Source organism: Rhinoraja longicauda, chromosome 17, assembly GCF_053455715.1.
Source record: "Rhinoraja longicauda isolate Sanriku21f chromosome 17, sRhiLon1.1, whole genome shotgun sequence".
Taxonomy (NCBI): Eukaryota; Metazoa; Chordata; class Chondrichthyes; order Rajiformes; family Arhynchobatidae; genus Rhinoraja; species Rhinoraja longicauda.
Window position 1 is genome coordinate 40,718,687 of NC_135969.1, and position 24,671 is coordinate 40,743,357.

Below are 24,671 nucleotides of genomic sequence, written 5' to 3' on the forward strand. Positions count from 1 at the left end.
CTCTGTCCCCCTCACTCTCTCTCTCCCCCTCACTCTCTCTGTCCCCCTCACTCTCTCTCTCTCCCTCACTCTCTCCCTCCCTCACTCTGTCTATCTCTCCCCCTCATTCTCTCTGTCTCCCTCACTCTCTCTCTCCCCCTCACTCTCTCTCTCCCCCTCACTCTCTCTCCCCCTCACTCTCTCTCTCCCCCTCACTCTCTCTCTCCCCCTCACTCTCTCTCACCCCCTCACTCTCTCTCTCCCCCTCACTCTCTCTCTCCCCCTCACTCTCTCTGTCCCCCTCACTCTCTCTCTCTCCCCCTCACTCTCTCTCTCCCCCTCACTCTCTCTCTCCCCCTCACACTCTCTCTCCCCCTCACACTCTCTCTCCCCCTCACTCTCTCTCTCCCCCTCACACTCTCTCCCCCTCACACTCTCTCTCCCCCTCACTCTCTCTCTCCCCCTCACTCTCTCTCTCCCCCTCACTCTCTCTCTCTCCCCCTCACTCTCTCTCTCTCCCCCTCACTCTCTCCCCCTCACTCTATCTCTCCCCCTCACTCTCTCTCTCCCCCTCACTCTCTCTCTCTCCCCCTCACTCTCTCTCCCCCTCACTCTCTCCCCCTCACTCTCTCTCTCTCCCCCTCACTCTCTCTCTCTCCCCCTCACTCTCTCCCCTCACTCTATCTCTCCCCCTCACTCTCTCTCTCCCCCTCACTCTCTCTCTCTCCCCCTCACTCTCTCTCCCCCTCACTCTCTCCCCCTCACTCTCTCTCTCTCCCCCTCACTCTCTCTCTCTCCCCCTCACTCTCTCTCTCTCCCCCTCACTCTCTCCCCCTCACTCTATCTCTCCCCCTCACTCTCTCTCCCTCCCCCTCTCTCTCCCCCCTCACTCTCTCTCTCTCCCCCTCACTCTCTCTCCCCCTCTCTCTCTCTCTCCCCCTCACTCTCTCTCTCCCCCTCTCTCTCTCTCTCCCCCTCACTCTCTCCCCCTCACTCTCTCTCTCCCCCTCACTCTATCTCTCCCCCTCACTCTCTCTGTCCCCCTCACTCTCTTCTGTCCCCCTCACTCTCTCTCTCCCCCTCTCTCTCTCTCTCCCCCTCACTCTCTCCCCCTCACTCTCTCTCTCCCCCTCACTCTCTCTCTCCCCCTCACTCTCTCTCTCCCCCTCACTCTCTCTCTCCCCCTCACTCTCTCTCTCCCCCTCACTCTCTCTCTCTCCCCCTCACTCTCTCTCTCTCCCCCTCACTCTCTCTCTCCCCCTCACTCTCTCTCTCTCCCCCTCACTCTCTCTCTCTCCCCCTCACTCTCTCTCTCCCCCTCACTCTCTCTCTCCCCCTCACTCTCTCTCTCCCCCTCACTCTCTCTCTCCCCCTCACTCTCTCTCTCCCCCTCACTCTCTCTCTCTCCCCCTCACTCTCTCTCTCCCCCTCACTCTCTCTCTCTCCCCCTCACTCTCTCTCTCTCCCCCTCACTCTCTCTCTCCCCCTCACTCTCTCTCTCCCCCTCACTCTCTCTCTCCCCCTCACTCTCTCTGTCCCCCTCACTCTCTCTCTCTCCCCCTCACTCTCTCTCTCTCTCCCCCTCACTCTCTCTGTCCCCCTCACTCTCTCTCTCTCCCCCTCACTCTCTCTCTCTCCCCCTCACTCTCTCTCTCCCCCTCACTCTCTCTCTCCCCCTCACTCTCTCTCTCCCCCTCACTCTCTCTCTCCCCCTCACTCTCTCTGTCCCCCTCACTCTCTCTCTCTCCCCCTCACTCTCTCTCTCTCTCCCCCTCACTCTCTCTCTCCCCCTCACTCTCTCTCTCCCCCTCACTCTCTCTCTCTCCCCCTCACTCTCTCTCTCTCCCCCTCACTCTCTCTCTCTCCCCCTCACTCTCTCTCTCCCCCTCACTCTCTCTCTCCCCCTCACTCTCTCTCCCTCACTCTCTCCCCCTCACTCTCTCTGTCCCCCTCACTCTCTCTCTCTCCCCCTCACTCTCTCTCTCTCTCCCCCTCACTCTCTCTCTCCCCCTCACTCTCTCTCTCCCCCTCACTCTCTCTCTCCCCCTCACTCTCTCTCTCCCCCTCACTCTCTCTCTCTCCCCCTCACTCTCTCTCTCTCCCCCTCACTCTCTCTCTCCCCCTCACTCTCTCTCTCTCCCCCTCACTCTCACTCTCTCCCCCTCACTCTCTCTCTCCCCCTCACTCTCTCTCTCCCCCTCACTCTCTCTCTCTCCCCCTCACTCTCTCTCTCTCCCCCTCACTCTCTCTCTCCCCCTCACTCTCTCTCTCTCCCCCTCACTCTCACTCTCTCCCCCTCACTCTCTCTCTCTCCCCCTCACTCTCTCTCTCTCCCCCTCACTCTCTCTCTCTCCCCCTCACTCTCTCTCCCTCCCTCACTCTCTCTCTCTCCCCCTCACTCTCTCTCTCTCCCCCTCACTCTCTCTCTCTCCCCCTCACTCTCTCTCTCCCCCTCACTCTCTCTCTCTCCCCCTCACTCTCACTCTCTCCCCCTCACTCTCTCTCTCTCCCCCTCACTCTCTCTCTCTCCCCCTCACTCTCACTCTCTCCCCCTCACTCTCTCTCTCTCCCCCTCACTCTCTCTCTCCCCCTCACTCTCTCTCTCTCCCCCTCACTCTCACTCTCTCCCCCTCACTCTCTCTCTCTCCCCCTCACTCTCTCTCTCCCCCTCACTCTCTCTCTCCCCCTCACTCTCTCTCTCTCCCCCTCACTCTCACTCTCTCCCCCTCACTCTCTCTCTCTCCCCCTCACTCTCTCTCTCCCCCTCACTCTCTCTCTCTCCCCCTCACTCTCTCTCTCTCCCCCTCACTCTCTCTCTCCCCCTCACTCTCTCTCTCTCCCCCTCACTCTCTCTCTCCCCCTCACTCTCTCTCTCTCCCCCTCACTCTCTCTCTCTCCCCCTCACTCTCTCTCTCTCCCCCTCACTCTCTCTCTCCCCCTCACTCTCTCTCTCTCCCCCTCACTCTCTCTCTCCCCCTCACTCTCTCTCTCCCCCTCACTCTCTCTGTCCCCCTCACTCTCTCTCTCCCCCTCACTCTCTCTCTCCCCCTCACTCTCTCTCTCCCCCTCACTCTCTCTCTCTCCCCCTCACTCTCTCTCTCCCCCTCACTCTCTCTCTCTCCCCCTCACTCTCTCTCTCTCCCCCTCACTCTCTCTCTCTCCCCCTCACTCTCTCTCTCCCCCTCACTCTCTCTCTCTCTCCCTCTCTCTCTCTCTCCCCTCACTCTCTCTCTCCCCCTCACTCTCTCTCTCCCCCTCACTCTCTCTCTCCCCCTCACTCTCTCTGTCCCCCTCACTCTCTCTCTCCCCCTCACTCTCTCTCTCTCCCCCTCACTCTCTCTCTCCCCCTCACTCTCTCTCTCCCCCTCACTCTCTCTCTCTCTCCCTCTCTCTCTCTCTCCCCTCACTCTCTCTCTCCCCCTCACTCTCTCTCTCCCCCTCACTCTCTCTGTCCCCCTCACTCTCTCTCTCTCCCTCTCTCTCTCTCTCCCCTCACTCTCTCTCTCCCCCTCACTCTCTCTCTCCCCCTCACTCTCTCTCTCCCCCTCACTCTCTCTCTCTCCCCCTCACTCTCTCTCTCCCCCTCACTCTCTCTCTCCCCCTCACTCTCTCTCTCCCCTCACTCTCTCTCCCCCCCCCCCCCCCAGTACCGCGCGGTGCATTGTGGACCACACGACCCATCATGTCGATGACCGACGGTAAGGAGCTCTGTCTCTGTCTCTCCCCCTCCCCCCTTTCATTCTCTCCTTCCTTCCCTCTCTCTCTCTCTCCCTCTCTCTCCGCCGCCGCTCCTTCTCCAGACCGGGCCCGGGCCGCAGCCTCGGCCTGTGTTTGTGTTGGGGCCGGGCGGGAGGAGCGGAGCCGCGGGGACAGAGAGTGTCCGGGATCTGCCGCCCGGCCCGGCCTGTGGGTGGACACGGGGACAGAGGGGGGGGGGGGGAGGGGGGGAGGGAGGTGATGGAGGTGGAAGGAGTGAGGGGTTTGTGGAGTGTAGGGGGGGGAGTATGAGTGAGGGGTGTAGGAGGAGTGAGGTGAGTGGGGTGGGGGTAGGTATCAGTGTGGGGGTGGAGGTAGCAAGGGGAGTGTGGGGTGGGGGTGGGTACGAGTGTGGGGTGGGGGGAGGTACGAGTGTGGGGTGGGGGGAGGTACGAGTGTGGGGTGGGGGGAGGTACGAGTGTGGGGTGGGGATAGGTATGAGTGTGGGGTGGGGGGGGGTACGAGTGTGGGGTGGGGGGAGGTACGAGTGTGGGGTGGGGGGAGGTACGAGTGTGGGGTGGGGGGAGGTACGAGTGTGGGGTGGGGGGAGGTACGAGTGTGGGGTGGGGGGAGGTACGAGTGGGGGGAGGTATCAGTGTGGGGTGGGGGGAGGTACGAGTGTGGGGTGGGGGGAGGTCACCCATTCCTTCTCTCCAGAGATGTCTCACTGAGTTACTCCAGCATTTTGTGTCTATCTACTGGAGTAACTCAGCAGGTCAGGCAGCATCTCCAGAGAACATGGGTAGGTGATGTTTAGGGTCGGGAGCCTTCTGGTGGTGAGGGGGAGAAAGTTGTTAGAGAGGAGGGGCAGGACAGTATAAGACAATAACTGCAGATGCTGGTACAAATCGAAGGTATTTATTTCACAAAATGCTGGAGTAACTCAGCAGGTCAGGCAGCATCTCAGGAGAGAAGGAATGGGTGGCGTTTCGTGTCGAGACCCTTCTTCAGACTGACAGGGGCAGGACAGTTGTCGGGAAGCAGCTATTCTTGAACCTGGTGGTCACGGTTTGTAGACTCCTGTACCTTCTTCTTGATTGTGGGAGTGAAATGTGAGTATGGCCAGGTTGTTATGGGTCTTGTGTAGGAAGGAACTGCAGATGCTGGTTTAAACCGAAGATAGGCACAAAAAGTTGGAGTAACTCAGCAGGTCAGACAGCATCTCTGGAGAGAAGGAATGGGTGACGTTTTGGGGTCGAGAGCCTTCTTCTGAATTTAATGATTTGACTGCTATTTTGAGGCATCGCCTCCTGTAAATCTCGTTGGGTTTCAAAATAAAGCTCTACCACATTAAATCTGGTTTATTATTATTAAAAGCAAAATCTATATTGGTTTAGCTCAAATATGTCTTAACATATCACTCTGTGATGTGGAATTGTTATCCCTTCTTCCATACAATGTAAAAATATGAAATATAACCAGATTCAAAGCTGCAGCTGAAACTATTTAAATTGAGATTTTCATGGTACTGGATAAGGAAATGTTATCAGTAATTGCCTCAGTTAGATTCACAATAGACAATAGGTGCAGGAGTAGGCCATTCGGCCCTTCGAGCCAGCACCACCATTCAATGTGATCATGGCTGATCATTCTCAATCAGTACCCTGTTCCTGCCTTCTCCCCATACCCCCTGACTCCGCTATCCCTAAGAGCTCTATCTAGCTCTCTCTTGAATGCATTCAGAGAATTGGCCTCCACTGCCTTCTGAGGCAGAGAATTCCACAGATTCACAACTCTGAAAACATTTTTCCTCATCTCCGTTCTAAATGGCCTACCCCTTATTCTTAAACCGTGGCCCCTGGTTCTGGACTCCCCCAACATTGGGAACATGTTTCCTGCCTGTAACGTATCCAACCCCTTAATAATCTTATATGTTTCGATAAGATCCCCTCTGATCCTTCTAAATTCCAGTGTATACAAGTCAAGTCAAGTCAAATTTATTTGTCACATACACATACACGATGTGCAGTGAAATGAAAGTGGCAATGCCTGCGGGTTGTGCACAAAAAGAATTACAGTTACAGCATATAAATAAAGTTAATAAGTTACTATTAGTGTCGACAAAAATGTAGTCTCTGGGGTTATAAAAGTTGACAGTCCTGATGGCCTGTGGGAAGAAGCTCCGTCTCATCCTCTCCGTTTTCACAGCGTGACAGCGGAGGCGTTTGCCTGATCGTAGCATCTGGAACAGTCCGTTACTGGGGTGGCAGGGGTCCCTCATGATCTTACTTGCTCTGGATCTGCACCTCCTGATGTATAGGTCCTGCAGGGGGATGAGTGTAGTTCCCATGGTGCGTTCTGCCGAACGCACTACTCTCTGCAGGGCCATCCTGTCCTGGGCAGAGCTGTTCCCAAACCAGACTGTAATGTTGCCGGACAGGATGCTCTCTACAGCCCCAGAGTAGAAGCAATGAATTTCCTCAGTTGTCTAAGGTGGTAAAGGCGCTGCTTAGCCTTACCCACCAGTGCGGCAATGTGCGTTGCGCACGTCAGATCCTCTGCGATGCGGACTCCCAAGTATTTAAAACTGCTCACCCTATCCACAATCGACCCATTTATCTCCAGTGGCGTGTACGTCCTTGGATGTTTAGCCCTTCTGAAGTCCACAATCAGCTCCTTTGTTTTAGTGACATTCAAGAGGAGGCTATTGTCCTGACACCAGAGTGCCAGATCAGCCACCTCCTCCCGGTAGGCCTTCTCATCGTTGTTGGAGATCCGGCCCACCACCACAGTGTCATCAGCAAACTTGATGATGGAGTTTGAGCTGAACCTGGCCCCACAGTCATGTGTGTACAGGGAGTACAGTAGGGGGCTAAGGACGCAGCCCTGGGGGGATCCTTTGTTCAGGGTGAGGGAGCTAGATGTGTGTTCCCCCATCCTGACCACTTGGGGCCTGGCAGTGAGAAAGTCCAGGACCCAGGCACACAGAGGGGTGCTAAGCCCCAGTTCCAGCAGCTTCTCAACCAGTCTGCTGGGGACTATTGTGTTGAATGCTGAACTAAAGTCAATGAACAGCATCCTCACATAGCCCCCCTGGCTGTCCAGATGAGAGAGAGCGGTGTCTCCAGTCGCTCCAGTCTTTCAACATATGACAGTCCCGCCATTCCGGGAATTAACCTAGTAAACCTACGCTGCACGCCCTCAATAGCAAGAATATCCTTCCGCAAATTTGGAGACCAAAACTGCACACAGTACTCCAGGTGCGGTCTCACTAGGGCCCTGTACAACTGCAGAAGGACCTCTTTACTCCTATACTCAACTCTTCTTGTTATGAAGGCCAACATTCCATTGGCTTTCTTCACTGCCTGCTGTACCTGCATGCTTCCTTTCAGTGACTGATGCACTAGGACACCCAGATCACGTTGTACGTCCCCTTTTCCTAACTTGACACCATTCAGATAATAATCTGCCTTATTCTTACCACCAAAGTGGATAACCTCACACTTATCCACATTAAACTGCATCTGCCCACTCACACAACCTGTCCAAGTCACCCTACAACCTCATAGCATCTTCCTCACAGCTCACACTACCACCCAGCTTTGTATCATCTGCAAATTTGCTAATGGTACTTTTAATCCCTTCATCCAATGGTGTCAACTTCAGACAAAATCCTTGCTTCCGAGCAAATGTGTTTCTATTTTAGAGCTTGAATCATAACAATTGAATTGTAAAATGGTGTCTTTCCAATGATTTAAGAAAAAAATGGATATGCGACATCTTTCGAAGTGCATCCTATTTGCAATTTTTGATGGTCTTTTAAGATTTGCACATTTATACAAATTGCCTTCGCATAAGCCGTGCGGCACGGTGGCGCAGCGGTAGAGTTGCTGCTTTACAGCGAATGCAGTGCCGGAGACTCAGGTTCGATCCTGACTACGGGTGCTGCACTGTAAGGAGTTTGTACGTTCTCCCCGTGACCTGCGTGGGTTTTCTCCGAGATCTTCGGTTTCCTCCCACACTCCAAAGACGTACAGGTATGTAGGTTAATTGGCTGGGTAAATGTAAAAAAAAAAAAAATTGTCCCTAGTGGGTGTAGGATAGTGTTAATGTACGGGGATCGTTGGGCGGCACGGACTTGGTGGGCCGAAAAAGGCCTGTTTCCGGCTGTATATATATGATATGATATATGATATGATAAGCTGTTTTATTTAACCACCTTCCCAAAAAAGATTTCCTTTATTTTTTAAGTAGATATATCTGCTGGGGTGGCACGGTGGCGCAGCAGTAGAGTTGCTGCCTTACAGCGCCAGAGAACCGGGTTAGATCCTGGCCTCGGGTGCTATCTGTACGGAGTTTGTACGTTCTCCCTGTGACCGAGTGAGTTTTCTCCGGTTTCCTCCCACATTCCAAAGACGTACAGGTTTGTAGGTTATTTGGCTTCAGTAAAATTGTAAATTGTCCTTAATGTGTCTAGGATAGTGCTAGTGTACGGGGATCTCTGGTCGGCGTGGACTCGGTGGGCCAAAGGGCCTGTTTCCACGCTGTTTCTCTAAACTAAACTAAATAAATAAGAGTGGATTTTGAATAGAAATCGGGTCAACTCAAAAAATATCTTTCGTACGAAAGAGAAATATAAAAAATATTTATTTTTTGTATGAAAGATATCTTGAGTTGATCCAACCTTTCAATCATAAGATCATAAGTGATAGGAGAGGAATTAGACCATTCGGCCCATCAAGTCTACTCCGCCATTCAACCATGGCTGATCTATCTCTCCCTCCTAACCCCATTCTCCTGCCTTCTCCCCATCACCTCTGACAGCCGCGCTAATCACTGTGATCACGTTAACACTGCGTTTTAAACTAAGTATGCCAAGAATATACAATAATTGTTTTGAAAAATAACATCTTGTGTTTGAATGATGGATGTCATAATCATGACGTTGTATAGTATTGATGAGCAGTTGCTTTAAATAAAGAAAAGGTGCAAATGATTATAAATGCATTGTTTCAGTTTAGTTTATTGTCACGCGTACCGAGGTACAGTGAAAAGCTTTCGTTGCCTGCTAACCAGTCAGCGGAAAGAACATGCGTGATTACGATCGAGCCATTTACAGTGTATAGATTCATAATGAGGGAATTCTTGCTATTGAGGGCGTGCAGCGTAGGTTTACTAGGTTAATTCCCGGAATGGCGGGACTGTCATATGTTGAAAGACTGGAGCGACTAGGCTTGTATACACTGGAATTTAGAAGGATGAGAGGAGATCTTATCGAAACGTATAAGATTATTAAGGGGTTTGACACGTTAGAGGCAGGAAACATGTTCCCAATGTTGGGGGAGTCCAGAGCAAGGGGCCACAGTTTAAGAATAAGGGGTAGGCCATTTAGAACTGAGATGAGGAAAAACATTTTCAGTCAGAGAGTTGTGAATCTGTGGAATTCTCTGCCTCAGAAGGCAGTGGAGGCCAATTCTCTGAATGCATTCAAGAGAGAGCTAGATAGAGCTCTTAAGGATAGCAGAGTCAGGGGGTATGGGGAGAAGGCAGGAACGGGGTATTGATTGAGAATGATCAGCCATGATCACATTGAATGGCAGTGCTGGCTTGAAGGGCCAAATGGCCTCCTCCTGCGTTTAGTGCAAGGTAAAGCCAGCAAAGTCCGATCAAGGATAGTCCGAGGGTCACCAGAGGGGTAAATAGTAGTTCAGCACTGCTCTCTAGTTGTGGTAGGATGGTTCAGTTGCCTGATAACAGCTGGGAAGTGCAAATGCATTTAATCCTATTAAATTGGGTAATGCATTAAACTCGACATAAAATGGGACTGATCTGATTAGAAAACAAGTGAATGTTATCACCCTGCGTAAAACTAATTCTCTTTCAGATGAAGTGATACGTAAGCGGCTTCTGATAGATGGAGATGGTGCTGGGGATGACCGGAGAATTAACCTGCTTCTGAAAAGCTTCATTAAATGGTGTAATTCTGGATCTCAAGAGGAGGGGTAGGACTTTAGTTTTAATTATGTTGCACATCCTTATCTGCCATTAGTGGAAGGATCACAAAGGAAGAGGTTATGTTGTAATGTGTTAGAGACAATTTGTATAATGTTTGGCTGTAATCAAATCTATCATAGATAATGATCTGTATCCTCTCATTAACTAATTTTAAATGTGTTTTAGGTTGATTAAATAAGGTTAATAACTGGATTTTTTTTCATCATGTAGTTATATAATAATTATTATTACTGGAGTATATTTGGACTGGTATATTTTATATTACAAGTAAATTTGGGCATTTGGACAGGCACATGGATAGGACAGGTTTAGAGGGATTTGGGCCAAATGCAGGCAGGCGGGACTTATTTAGTTGGGGCGTATTGGTCGGCGTGGGCAGGCTGGGATGAATGAGGCTTTGCGCAGATATGCTATTAAGCTGCTGTAAAGTTCAAGAGCCAGTTACATTTCATGGGTTATGATTAACCTCTAGATTCAATGATGAGTCTTGGGGCAAAGTGAGAAATCAGGGGCGGCACTGTGGCACGACAGTAGAGTTACTGCCTTACAGCACCAGAGACCCAGGTTCGATCCTGCCTGCGGGTGCTGCCTGTACGGAGTTTGTACGTTCTCCCCGTGACTGCGTGGGCTTTTTCTGGTTTCCTCCCACACTCCAAAGACGAACAGGTTTGTAGGTTAATTAGCTTTGGTAAAATTGTCCCTAGTGTGTAGGGTAGTGCGGGGTGATCGCTGGTCAGCACAGACGGACTCGGTTGGCCGAAAGGCTTGTTTCCACGCGGTATCTTTAAAGACTAAAATAAAGTCTAAAGCACGTTTGTGACTTCCACGCTACTGTGTCGAGGCACTGAAGTTCTTTATATCTGCTGTAGGCTTTGCCGATGGCCATGGATTCCCTATGGACCCAATACTAGTCGCCAGTGAATATCAAACCATTATTGTACATGAGTTCATTCAAGTCCTGTACCCACGTTGGCTTATTTACATGACTTTCAAAATTTGCATAATGTACTCCATCAAATTCCACCTTATAACTTGAAAGAATTCCAAGCTGGTTGTGAAATATAATTTTTTTTTAAAGTAAATATATGTTTGATTTGGATTTATTTTCTTTTAGTCATTAAATCCTATTGAATCACTGGTTTTACAATAGATTCCAACATTTGTTCACTTGATATTAAGTTTTATTTAAACTACTTAAGGGTGGCAAGGTGGTGCAGCGGTAGAGTTGCTGCCTTACAGCGCCAGAGAACCAGTTTCGATCCCGACTACGGATGCTGTCTGTACGGAGTTTGTACGTTCTCCCCGTGACCTGCGCAGGTTTCCTCCGGTTTCCTCCCACACTCCAAAGGCGTACAGGTTTGTAGGTTAATTGGCTTTGGTAATAATAATAAATTGTTCTGAGTATGTAGGATAGTGTTAATGTTTGGGGATCGCTGTTCGGCCCGGACTTGGTGGGTCGAAGGGCCTGTTTCCGTGCTGTGTCTCTAAATTACTTATGCCCTTGAACATTTTTGTTTGAAATGGGGGTTGCAATAATTTTAGAATCTGATTCCATTGCCATCAAAAATTATTATACTTAGACCTAGTGTTATGGAGTATTTTAATTCTGTAATTTAGAGCTAATTCTTAAGATTAGGCATCGGAATCTCAACATAATGCCAGTTAAGGCTATTTCTTTGTATTGGTGGCATTGGCATATCTGAAGTGACTACGTCATGCCATCACTTCTACATACCAGTGTTGCGATGAGGGAATAAATACATTGGAAATCATTGCATGGGGTTACATAGTATTCATTCCAACCGGTCTACATGTTTCACGTTTAGAGATACAAGCACGAGAATAGGCCCTTCGACATACCCGAGTCCTTGCTGACCTTCAATCACCCCGTTCACATCAAAAATGGACACAAAAAGCTGGAGTAACTCAGTGGGACAGGCAGCATCTCTGGAGAGAAGGAATCAACTAAAGTCTGAAGAAGGGTCTCGACCCGAAACGTCACCCATTCCTTCTCCCCAGAGATGTCGCCTGCCCCGCTGAGTTACTCCAGCTTTTTGTGTCTACGGTTTAAACCAGGATCTGCAGTTCCTTCCTACTATGCAACCCGTTCACACCTGTTCTATGTTATCCCAATTTCGCATCTACTCCCTACACGTTGGGAACAATTTCCAGTGGCCAATTAACCAACAAACCCACACGTCTTTGGGATGCGAGAGGAAACCTGTGTCACCGGAAGAAACCCTCGCCATTACAGGGAGAACGTGCAAACTCCACACAGGCAGCACCCGAGGTCAGTCCTCCCGCCACCTGGCTATCACCCCCTCCCACCCTCACTGAATTCCACCTCTCACTTGCCAGGCTCTTCTTCCAGTCTCTTTTTCAGCTTTCTCCCTCCCTAATTTCAAACAGTCTGAAGAAGGATCCCAACCAGAAATGTCACCAGTCCATTCCCTCCCCAGATGCAGCCTGACCCCCTGAGTTCCTCCAGCATTTTGTGTTTTGCTCAGGATTCCAGCATCTGCAGTTCCTTGCGGCTCCATCTATTAGCTCAGCCGTTCACCACCAAAACCTACTGAGCCACTGAGGGCTATTCCCCCTCTGATGGATTTATTGATGGATATTCCGCTTAGATTGAACTGCGCACACTTCAGCATGCAAATAAGCCCTTCGGCCCACCGTGTCCACGTCGACCTGCAATCACCCCGCACACTAGCATTATCCTACATATTAGGGACAATTTACAATTTGTACAGAAGCCAATTTACACAAGCCTATTAACCTAGAAACCTGCATGTCTTTGGAGTGTGAGCGGAAACCAGAGCACCTGGAGAAAACCAACGCAGTCACAGGGAGAACGTATAAGTTCTGTACAGACAGCGCCCGTAGCCAGGATTGAACCTGGGTCTCTAGCGCTGTAAGGCAGCAACTCTATCGCTGCGTCACTGTGCTGCCCCCTAAAAGCTTATTCGATGAAGCTTATATTCCTGCAGCTGTTCCTGATGTAAATGGCCAGTTGCTTTACAATGTTTACTTCTATTGTTTAGGTATTGTCAGCACCAGCGGATGCTTGGCACCTTGGGCCAGTGTGAGTTTTCAATGGGAAAAACATTGCTCGTGTATGATATGAACCTGAGGGAAATGCTCAACTATGAGAAAATATCTAAAGGCATAGGTAAGAAAATAAAGGCCAATAAAATGGCAACGTAAACATGCTGATCAACAACTAGTTACTGCTTGGACATATGTAGGTTTGTGCTGGGTTACACTATCTCCTTCAGTTCCGTTCAGTTTAGTTTATTGTCACGTTTACCGAGGTACAGAGTCACAGCGGTAGAGTTGCTGCCTTACAGCAAATGCAGCGCCGGAGACTCGGGGTCGATCCCGACTACGGGTGCTGTCTGTACGGAGTTTGTACGTTCTCCCCGTGACCTGCGTGGGTTTTCTCCGAGATCTTCGGTTTCCTCCCACAGGCCAAAGACGTACAAGTTTGTAGGTTAATTGGCTTGGTAAATGTAAAAAATGTCCCTAGTGGGTGTAGGATAGTGTTAGTGTGCGGGGTTCGCTGGTCGGTGCAGACCCGGTGGGCCGAAGGGGCCTGTTTCCACACTGTATCTCTAAACTAAACTAAAACTAAACTATAGTGAAAAGCTTTTGTTGAGTGCTAGCCATTCAGCGGAAAGACAATACATGATTACAATCAAGCTATTCACAGTGTATAGATACATGATAAGGGAATAACGCTCAGTGCAAGGTAAAGTCTGATCCACGATAGTCTGGTCCAATTGCAGTTCAGGACTGCTTCCCAGTTGTGGTAGGATGGTTCAGATGAAGTTCACGGTGTGAAGTTTTTTTGTTTTTGTTAACTTGCTTATGGAAAAAAATATTTATTTAGTTGTTTTAGGACGATGGAATTTTATTTTGAAGGTAGACACAAAATGCTGGAGTAACTCAGCGGGTCAGGCAGCATCTCAGGAGAGAAGGAATGGGTGACGTTTCGGGTCGAGACCCGTCCCATTTTAGATGGTCTTTTTTTTCACTTTCCTATGTATGAAATAATTTACAAACAGAATCAATGTTCAAGCAGGGGGTCAGGTGGGTAAATCTGGGGAATTGTACAGAGGTGTGAAAGGTATCTGAAAACCTGGGCTTGTGCACGTGAACTGTCAGGAGCGGTTGTACAGGCTGGGACCTTTTTCTTCGGAGTGGAAAGACAATACATGATTACAATCGAGCCGTTCCACAGCTGCCTGAGGATGCAACTTATAAAAGACATTTGGACAGAGATCTGGACAGGCAGGGTTTAGAGGGCAATGGACCAAATGGAGCCAGCCCAGTACACTGACTTGGTCGGCATGGACAGGGTGAGCTGAAAGGCCTGTTTGAAGTCTATGGAGTGTTGTAATCAGAAAGCTGGCATCCAATGTTTTATAGTCCAGAGTATATTGACAAAGATGTGAATGAAGGTTGCAGTGGCATTTAAGCAGAGAAGGGTAAAAGTGACCAACTGAGGTGGGAACCAAGACACAGCGTGTAATAAAGGGGAAATAGGGTTAGGAGCATGGCCTGGTGCTGAAGGTGAAGATGGGTTTGAAAACATCTACCTCAATGTGAGACAGACTCGAGTGCAGGAAGAAAAGTGAATGCCAGGGGTAACAGGAACAAAAGCAGTGGCTTTATTGAGTTTTAGCTGGTGGAAATGATTATGGCAACGTTTAGTTTCTTATTGTCACGTGTACCGAGGTACAGAGGAAAGACTTTTAGTTGCGTGCTATCCAGTCAGCGGAAAGACTACATGATTACAACCAAGCCGTTCACAGTGTACAGATACAGGATAAAGGGAACTATGCAATGTAGGTATTTCGTTTAAGCTGTCCAAGAAATTTGGGTTAAGACATTTCGTAAACTTCACAGATGGTGGGGTGGATGTATGGAACGAGCTACCAGAAGAGATAGTTGAGGCAGGTACTATAACAGCATTTAAAAGGCACTTGAACAGATAGATGGTTAGGAAAGGTTTAGAGGGATATGGGCCAAACGCGGGCAGGTGGGACTAGTGTGGATGGCACATTTTGGTTGGCATGGGCAAGTTGGGTTGAAGGGCCTAAAAGTCCACAGTGTACAGACACCATAATATACTATACAATAGGACTTTATTTAACCCAGGAGGGAAATTGATCTGCCAACAGTCATAAAAACACAAAATACATGAAACATGAAATTAAAGTGATGAGTGGAAAGGATTGGGGATGTGCAAAGATTGGGGGGGGCGGTCTCAGTCTACCCCATGACAGAAGGGGGAGGAGTTGTTCAGTTTGATAGCCACAGGGAAGATGGATCTCCTGTGGCGTTCTGTGCTGCATCTTGGTGGAACCAGTCTGTTGCTGAAGGTGCTCCTCGGGTTGACCAGCGTGTCATGGAGAGGGTGAGCTGTATTGTCCAAGATGCTCCGCAGTTTGAGGAGCATCCTCCCCTCCAAGACCACCTCCCATGAATCCAACTCCGCCCCCATGACGGAGCCAGCCTTCCTGATGAGTTTGTTAATCCTCGGCCTTCGCCCTGCTGCCCCGGCACATGGCAGCAAAGAAGATGGCACTGGCCACCACTGATTGGTAGATAAAGGGAATAACGTTTAGTGCAAGATAATATCCAGGAAAGCCCGATTAAAGATAGTCCAAGGGTCTCCAAATGAGGCAGATAGTAGAGGTCCAGACTGCTCTTTAGGCCAAATAGATCTAATAGTTATTTATTCTATAAATTCAGAGTGGAACTTTCGGAGCGCTAATCTTTACTTATGATAATTAGCATTATTCATCACTACGTTAGAACTTTCGCCTGTAAAAGTTTATATTGCATGCATCAGGGATTGTGTAGTTAGTGGAAGCTCGAAGGAAGTGCCAAGAATTTCTAAAGAAAATATCCTGCCAACAAGTACACTGTGTCCTAATAGTTCATGGTTAAAGAGTAACTACTCTCATTTTATTACAACCTTAACTGCCACAGAAGCTATTCTTTTGTGAGCAAAGTAATTTATGTACGTGAAATTTATTTTGATGCTCACTGAGGAAACTGTCACTTTCAGAAAGTAGCATTTCAGCTGCCCACGACAAGATTACAGAATGTAAAAAAAACATTCTACAAGCAAAGCGAATTCGGAAAAATCGTCAAGGTAATATTTCTTAAACAATTCAAAATAAATTGTCGGAACTAAACAAAATGGCCTATTGTTACCAAATGAGGGTATGCACACGAATAACATAACGGGGAGGGGGGGGGGGGGGGTTTAATAGAAACTTTTCAGAATGGGTTGGATCATGCTGATGAAAATAATGGCAGACTGGTATTGATGTGGGTGGCACAGCGGTGGAGGTGCTACCTTACAGCGCCAGAGACCAGGGTTCGATCCCGACTAAGGGTGCTGTCTCTATGGAGTTTGTGCGTTCTCCCTGTGATCACATGGGTTTTCTCCGGGTGCTCTGGTTTCTTCCCACATTCCAAAGACGCGCGGGTTTGTGGGTTAATGGGCGTGTAAATTGCCCCTAGTGTACAGGATGTGAAACTGGAATAACATAGAACAGGTGTAGGGGTGATTGTTGGTTGGCGCGGACTCGGTGGACCGAAAAGCTGTATCTGACTGAACTAATATGTTGGAGAAAAAGGATGGGTGATGTTTCGGGTCGGGACCCTACCTCAGACTTCATTGTGAAATGAATGAGCTGTAATTAGATTATTGTTTTTCATTTTGTTTACTTAAACATCCCTTTAAAATATTTTTGTATTGGATTTTTACAGAATATGATGCATTAGCAAAAGTGATCCAACAGCATCCTGATAGACATGAAACTTTACAGTAAGTCGCATGAATAATTTCGGTATTTTTCAATTGTGTTTCCAAATGCAAAGCAAAGTAACAAAAGTAATCACTAGCTCTGAAATATTTGGTAAATGGAATATGCATGGGCAGGCAGCAATTGGCCATGTAGACATTTGGCTAAAGATGAGTAGTACAATATTCAGTGGCGAAATGGGCGGCACAGTGGCACAGAGGTAGAGTTGCTGCCATACAGTGCCTGAGACCCAGGTTCAATTCTGACTACGGGTGCTGTTTATACTGTGCTGTGGCAACGTGGGTTTTTCTCTGGGTGCTCCGGTTTTCTCCCACGCTCCAAAGACCTACAGGTTTGTAGGTTAATTGACTTTGGTAAAATTGCCCCCAGTGTATGCTAGTGTACGGGGTGATCATAGGTGGGCCGAAGGGCCTGCTCCACACTCTATCTCTAAAGTCTACTGGTGAGACCACCAGTGAAGAGTTGTGCAGTTATGAAGCTGTAAATTGCATGATCCATCATGCCATGAACTTAATCGAGGACTGTCAAAGATGGGAGGAAAAAATACAACCAGGGTGAAAGAGCATAGTTGAGAAAAAACATTAAAAAAATGTCACTGTTAATCTCTGAACATGTTAAAACGTCTTAGGAAAATGTTGTTCCTTGCTAAGTATTATGATTAATTTCCAGGCAATTGGAAGCCCTGGGTAAGGAACTCGAACATCTTTCTCATATTAAAGAAAGCGTTGAAGATAAGGTAATGTTATGCTCTGAGAATGCCTTTTATGCTTTTTTAAAAAAGAAATCCCTCGAATTAGCATTTCTAACCACAATTCTGTTGATACTAGCTTGAATTGAGAAGAAAACAGTTCCACGTTCTGCTCAGCACGATTCATGAACTACAGCAAACACTGGAAAGTAAGTTATCGCCTGTGTGTACACAAGGGAATTTGTGCAACGCAGGTGGAATCCGTCATGTGATATTCAATGTCTCGTAGCCAGAAACATGTGTTCAGTTTGTGTGCAGATGATCTGCACAGTAAACCCTGGTTTATACAGCCCTCTTCCTAGCGGAATTCAGTTATTACGGACTGTCTCTTTAAGAACACCGCCGAGGCTATTGAAATTGACACGGCAATAAAATTGGCAAGGCATTGAAATCGGCAAGGCATTGATATTGACAAGGCATTGATATAGGCAAGGCATTGAAATCGGCGAGGCATTGAAATCGGCGAGGCATTGAAATCGGCGAGGCATAGAAATCGGCGAGGCATTTAAATCGGCGAGGCATTGACATTGACAAGGCATTGACATTGACAAGGCATTGACATTGACAAGGCATTGACATTGACAAGGCATTAACATTGGCAAGGCATTGACATCGGCAAAACATTGATATAGGCAAGACATTGAAATCGGCCAGGCATTGAAATCGGCAAGGCATTGACATTGACAAGGCATTAACATCGGCAAAGCATTGACATCGGCAAAACATTGATATTGGCAAGGCATTGACATCGGCAAGGCATTGATATTGACAAGGCATTGATATTGACAAGGCATTGACATTGACAAGGCATTGACATTGACAAGGCATTGATATTGACAAGGCATTGAAATTCGCCCTTAGTATTTTTAGCTTGCAGTAACAAAAATCAATTTTTAGCTGTTTTTAAGAAACCGTTGTATTTGTTAACCTGTTGCTGCACAGAGTGACCGCCAGGTGAGTGGAGTGAGCCCTCCCTCAGTTGCAGTGGACAATCGGCAGTAACGGACACCATTCCCCCCCATAGTCCGTTATAACAAGGACTTACTGTATTATTCAGACTGATTGCGTGCCCTTTGCATGTGGTGTGGTACAACGTAGTGTGGAGTGTTAAGCTCAGGGATAGAAAAGCTGAGAATTGTGTAGCCATAGGAAACGGTGCGGTGGAGGGGGAGGTTTTGTAACGTCTTTGACCCATAATCAGGAGTCTAGTGTGTCTTATTGTCAGGTAAACTCAATACACGCAGATTGTCATGTGTCCCAAAACAAACCAATGAAATTCATATTTGTGGCAGCACATTGAAGATGTAAATGTAGCACTCAGTAGATTGCATAATAAACAAGACGTTTAATAAATTTGTAAAGATCCACCCATAATAGTTCCGTTTAGTTTATTGTCACGTGTACCTAGGTACGGTGAAAAGCTTTAGCCTTTGCGCGTAAATAGCATCCATCCAGATAATAAAGGGGGTGTACCAAATCTTGTTGACTTCTCCATATAAATTAATTTTCCATGCGAGTTAGACAATAGACAATAGGTGCAGGAGGAGGCCATTTGGCCCTTCGAGCCAGCACCGCCATTCAATGTGATCATGGCTGATCATTCTCAATCAGTACCCCGTTCCTGCCTTCTCCCCATACCCCCTGACTCCGCTATCCTTAAGAGCTCTATCTAGCTCTCTCTTGAATGCATTCAGAGAATTGGCCTCCACTGCCTTCTGAGGCAGAGAATTCCACAGATTCACAACTCTCTGACTGAAAAGGTTATTTCAGGTATTTATGAAGTGACCCGGCTATTTAATGGCCCTTCACTGTCGCGTGTGCACTGCAGTGAAATACTTTTTGCACTGCAGTGAAATACTTTTTGCACAGCTCATGCGTGCACAGGGTGCTGTATTTTAGCGCCATTTACAAAAGTCCAAAGTGCGGTCCACGTCCTGAGCAGCTCCCGATCCAAGCAAGCTTCAGGCTGCTGCAGGGCCTCCTCCGTCACCCTCGAGAAGTTCGGCCGGTCCACCGACGACCCTCTCCTCGCCCGACCGAATGCCTCTGAGCACAAGCAACATTTAATGGCTAATATGGTGCATTGAAGGGAATAACTCTCCTTTATGACCTGAACTTGAGATACACCTTTTGATTTTTTTATATCTGTCTGTCGCTGGAATGAGCTTTTGTAGACAAAGCCAAAGAGAACTCAGCAAGTTTGGAAAAGGCAAATGTAGAGAATAGCCGGTACCGAATAGGTGGCACAGCGGTAGAGTTGCTGCCTCACAGCGCCGGAGACCCGGGTTCCATCCCGACTACAATAGACAATAGACAATAGGTGCAGGAGTAGGCCATTCAGCCCTTCGAGCCAGCACCGCCATTCAATGCGATCATGGCTGATCACTCAATCAGTACCCCGTTCCTGCCTTCTCCCCATACCCCCTCACTCCGCTATCCTCAAGAGCTCTATCCAGCTCTCTCTTGAAAGCATCCAACGAACTGGCCTCCACTGCCTTCTGAGGCAGAGAATTCCACACCTTCACCACCCTCTGACTGAAAAAGTTCTTCCTCATCTCCGTTCTAAATGGCCTACCCCTTATTCTCAAACTGTGGCCCCTTGTTCTGGACTCCCCTAACATTGGGAACATGTTATCTGCCTCTAATGTGTCCAATCCCCTAATTATCTTATATGTTTCAATAAGATCCCCCCTCATCCTTCTAAATTCCAGTGTATACAAGCCCAATCGCTCCAGCCTTTCAACATACGACAGTCCCGCCATTCCGGGAATTAACCTAGTGAACCTACGCTGCACGCCCTCCATAGCAAGAATATCCTTCCTCAAATTTGGAGACCAAAACTGCACACAGTACTCCAGGTGCGGTCTCACCAGGGCCCGGTACAACTGTAGAAGGACCTCTTTGCTCCTATACTCAACTCCTCTTGTTACGAAGGCCAACATTCCATTGGCTTTCTTCACTGCCTGCTGTACCTGCATGCTTCCTTTCATTGACTGATGCACTAGGACACCCAGATCTCGTTGAACTCCCCCTCCTCCTAACTTGACACCATTCAGATAATAATCTGCCTTTCTATTCTTACTTCCAAAGTGAATAACCTCACACTTATCTACATTAAACTGCATCTGCCATGTATCCGCCCACTCACACAACCTGTCCAAGTCACCCTGCAGCCTTATTGCATCTTCCTCACAATTCACACTACCCCCCAACTTAGTATCATCTGCAAATTTGCTAATGGTACTTTTAATCCCTTCGTCTAAGTCATTAATGTATATCGTAAATAGCTGGGGTCCCAGCACCGAACCTTGCGGTACCCCACTGGTCACTGCCTGCCATTCCGAAAGGGACCCATTTATCCCCACTCTTTGCTTTCTGTCTGTCAACCAATTTTCTATCCATGTCAGTACCCTACCCCCAATACCATGTGCCCTAATTTTGCCCACTAATCTCCTATGTGGGACCTTGTCGAAGGCTTTCTGAAAGTCGAGGTACACCACATCCACTGACTCTCCCTTGTCAATTTTCCTAGTTACATCCTCAAAAAATTCCAGTAGATTTGTCAAGCATGATTTCCCCTTCGTAAATCCATGCTGACTCTGAATGATCCCGTTACTGCTATCCAAATGCTCAGCAATTTCGTCTTTTATAATTGACTCCAGCATCTTCCCCACCACTGATGTCAGACTAACTGGTCTATAATTCCCCGTTTTCTCTCTCCCTCCTTTCTTAAAAAGTGGGATAACATTTGCTATCCTCCAATCCACAGGAACTGATCCTGAATCTATAGAACATTGAAAAATGATCTCCAATGCTTCCACTATTTCTAGAGCCACCTCCTTAAGTACTCTGGGATGCAGACCATCAGGCCCTGGGGATTTATCAGCCTTCAGTCCCATCAGTCTACCCAAAACCATTTCCTGCCTAATGTGGATTTCCTTCAGTTCCTCCATCACCCTAGGTTCTCCGGCCCCTAGAACATTTGGGAGATTGTGTGTATCTTCCTCAGTGAAGACAGATCCAAAGTAACGGTTTAACTCGTCTGCCATTTCTTTGTTCCCCATAATAAATTCCCCTGCTTCTGTCTTCAAGGGACCCACATTTGCCTTGACTATTTTTTTCCTCTTCACGTACCTAAAAAAACTTTTGCTATCCTCCTTTATATTATTGGCTAGTTTACCCTCGTACCTCATCTTTTCTCCCCGTATTGCCTTTTTAGTTAACTTTTGTTGCTCTTTAAAAGAGTCCCAATCCTCTGTCTTCCCACTCTTCTTTGCTATGTTATACTTCCTCTCCTTAATTTTTATGCTGTCCCTGACTTCCCTCGTCAGCCACAGGTGTCTCTTACTCCCCTTAGAGTCTTTCCACCTCTTTGGAATAAATTGATCCTGCAACCTCTGCATTATTCCCAGGAATACCTGCCATTGCTGTTCTACCGTCTTCCCTGCTAGGGCCTCCTTCCAATCAATTTTGGCCAGCTCCCGCCTCATGCCTCTGTAATCCCCTTTGCTATACTGTAATACCGACACTTCCGATTTTCCCTTCTGCCTTTCCATTTGCAGAGTAAAACTTATCCTGTTGTGATCACTGCCTCCTAATGGCTCTTTTACCTCTAGTCCCCTTATCAGATCAGGATCATTACACAACACTAAATCCAGAATTGCCTTCTCCCTGGTAGGCTCCAGTACAAGCTGTTCTAAGAATCCATCTCGAAGGCACTCTACAAACTCTCTTTCCTGGGGTCCATTTCCAACCTGATTTTCCCAGTCTACCTGCATGTTGAAATCTCCCATAACCACAGTAGCATTACATTTTTGACACGCCAATTTTATCTCCTGATTCAACTTGCACCCTATGTCGAGGCTACTGTTTGGGGGCCTATAGATAACTCCCATTAGGGTCTTTTTACCCTTACAATTTCTCATTTCTATCCATACTGATTCAACATCTCCTGATTCTATGTCACCCCTTGCAAGGGAATGAATATCATTCCTTACCATCAGAGCAACCCCACCCCCTCTGCCCACCTTTCTGTCTTTTCTATACGTTGTGTACCCCTGGATATTCAGTTCCCAGCCCTGGTCCTCTTGTAACCATGTCTCAGTGATCCCTACAACATCATACTTGCCCATGACTAACTGAGCCTCAAGCTCATCCACTTTATTTTTTATACTACGCGCATTTAAGTACAACACTTTAACTTCTGTATTTACCTCCTCTCTCACATCGTTCACAATTGGCCCTGCCCTTAATTTCTTTTCCGCTCTAGAACTTCTGTTCCCATTCTTCCGAGAGTCTTTTGCAATATCTCCTGTATTCCCTTTTACCTCATCTTCATATTCACAATTTGTTAACCCCTCCCCCCCACTACTTAGTTTAAAGCCACAGGTGTCACACTAGCAAACCTGCCTGCCAGAATGTTTGTCCCCCTGCTGTTAAGATGCAACCCGTCCCTTTTGTACAAGTCACCCCTAGCCCAGAAGAGATCCCAGTGGTCCAGAAATCGAAATCCCTGCTCTCTGCACCAGCCCCTCAGCCATAAATTCATACCCTCTATCTCTCTGTTCCTGGCCTCACCAGCACGAGGTACCGGTAGCAGTCCAGAGATAACCACCTTCGACGTCCTACTTCTCAGTGCTTTTCCCAACTCTCTAAACTCCCGCTGTAGCACCTCCTTCCTCTTCCGCCCGACGTCATTCGTGCCCACGTGCACAACGACTTCAGGTTGATCGCCTTCCCTCACTAGGATTTTCTGAAGCCGGTCTGTGATGTGTTGAACCCTGGCACCAGGGAGGCAACAGACCATCCTCAAGTCCCTCCTGCTGCCACAGAATCTTCTGTCCGTCCCTCGGACTATGGAGTCACCGACCACTACGGCTCTTCCAGACTTCGGTCTCCCCTGTCGAGTATCCTTGCCAACAGGTCCGCCACTCGGACTGGAAACGTCTTCTGCCCCGACAGTTCCCAAGAGGGTATACCTATTTGCAAACTACGGGTGCTGTCTGTACGGAGTTTGTACTTTCTCCCCGTGACCTGCGTGGGTTTTCTCCGAGATCTTCGGTTTCCTCCCACACTCCAAAGGTGTCAGGTTTGTAGGTTAATTGGCTTGGTATAAAAATGTAAAATTGTCCCTAGTGTGTGTAGGGCAGTGTTAGTGTGCAGGAATTGTTGGTCGGCGCGGACCCAGTGGGCCGAAGGGCCTGTTTCCGCGCTGTATCTCTAAACTAAACTAAACTAAACAACTATGATTTGGATGCAGGTGATCACATTGGGGTTCAGTGTCTCTGTTGGTTCTCCTAAAGTTTCATTCAGTCTGAGCATTTTAATCGAGAAAGTTGATAGAAGGGAAAGTACATAGGCTCTTGAGCACTACACAAAACTAACCTCAAACTATGAATTTCTATGGGTTGTCTTTGGTTGTACTAAAGACTACAGGATTTTTTTCACTAGTATTGTGCTTATTAATTTATTGATTTTTTTTTTTTTGTTATATTATCCGTGTATTGTGTTTACAGGCTGCTGCAAGTTAGATTTGTCAGGGTGTCAGGGGTTATGGGGAGAAGGCAGGAGAATGGGGTTAGGAGGGAGAGGTAGATAGATCAACCATGATGGAATGGCGGCATAGACTTGATGAGCTGAATGGCCTAATTCTGCTCCTATCAATAAAAGAAAAATGTGATTGTTCAGTTGTCTGCACATACGACTATTAAGCAATCTTTATATGAAAAGTAACACTACTTGTAATCTCATCTAGGTGATGAAAAAATGTCAGATGGTGAAGACTCTCTGGAAACACGAATGGAGATTCAAAATGGACAGTAGTGAAGCTGCAGGGTTCTGTATTATAACAACATGCTGTTTTATAATGGAGGAAACATTTAATACCCTACCCTAAAATCCCCAAAGCTTTCGACATCCAAATAGATGAAGAAACCCCACTGACTTTGTTCACTAAATAAAAAGATTTTTGGAACCAAATGTGGGAAATAAATATCAAAAACGTACACAGTAGAAATTTTACATTCTGTCCATTATTTTTGTGACTGACGTGCGTTGAAAGTGAAAAGATAGAAATACAAAGTCGGATTTAAATGTGAATGGAATTATTAGTCAGAAGGAAATCTGAATTTTTCCAAATGAGAAAGACCCTTTTCTATTTTCTGTAAATCTGATTTTCTTGTTTGTTTTACCAGGTTTCTTTGTAAACCTGCTTGAAATAAAAGTTGAAACAGCTAGCGTTTATTTGCAGAGGTTAACAGGTGCTGCAGAGAGAATAGTGTTGTTCCCCCAGTAGTAAACAGCATCTTTTTTTACTGTGGCATCCAAAAAGGTGACTTTAGTGGCCTACATCAAGCATTTTGTGCTGTTATAACGTTCGATAATAAAAG

General features: G+C 47.5%; 1 protein-coding gene across 2 annotated transcripts in view; it reads left to right on the plus strand.

Moving 5' to 3' along the window:
• The window catches only part of thoc7 (THO complex 7), a 56,590-nt gene extending 32,303 nt beyond the window's left edge, over positions 1-24,287 (plus strand). Inside the window, exons 1-8 of one of the 2 annotated variants that reach the window (XM_078413890.1) lie at positions 3,643-3,677; positions 9,560-9,677; positions 12,735-12,862; positions 15,770-15,856; positions 16,480-16,537; positions 17,205-17,271; positions 17,363-17,432; positions 24,038-24,287. In XM_078413890.1, coding sequence (XP_078270016.1) covers positions 3,662-3,677; positions 9,560-9,677; positions 12,735-12,862; positions 15,770-15,856; positions 16,480-16,537; positions 17,205-17,271; positions 17,363-17,432; positions 24,038-24,105 — 612 coding nt within the window. In that variant the 5' untranslated portion in view covers positions 3,643-3,661 and the 3' untranslated portion in view covers positions 24,106-24,287. Of the gene's footprint in view, positions 1-3,642; positions 3,678-9,559; positions 9,678-12,734; positions 12,863-15,769; positions 15,857-16,479; positions 16,538-17,204; positions 17,272-17,362; positions 17,433-24,037 lie in introns of those variants that run through there. The other variant, XM_078413891.1, reaches the window with a different exon arrangement.
• Positions 24,288-24,671: the final 384 nt, after the last annotated feature.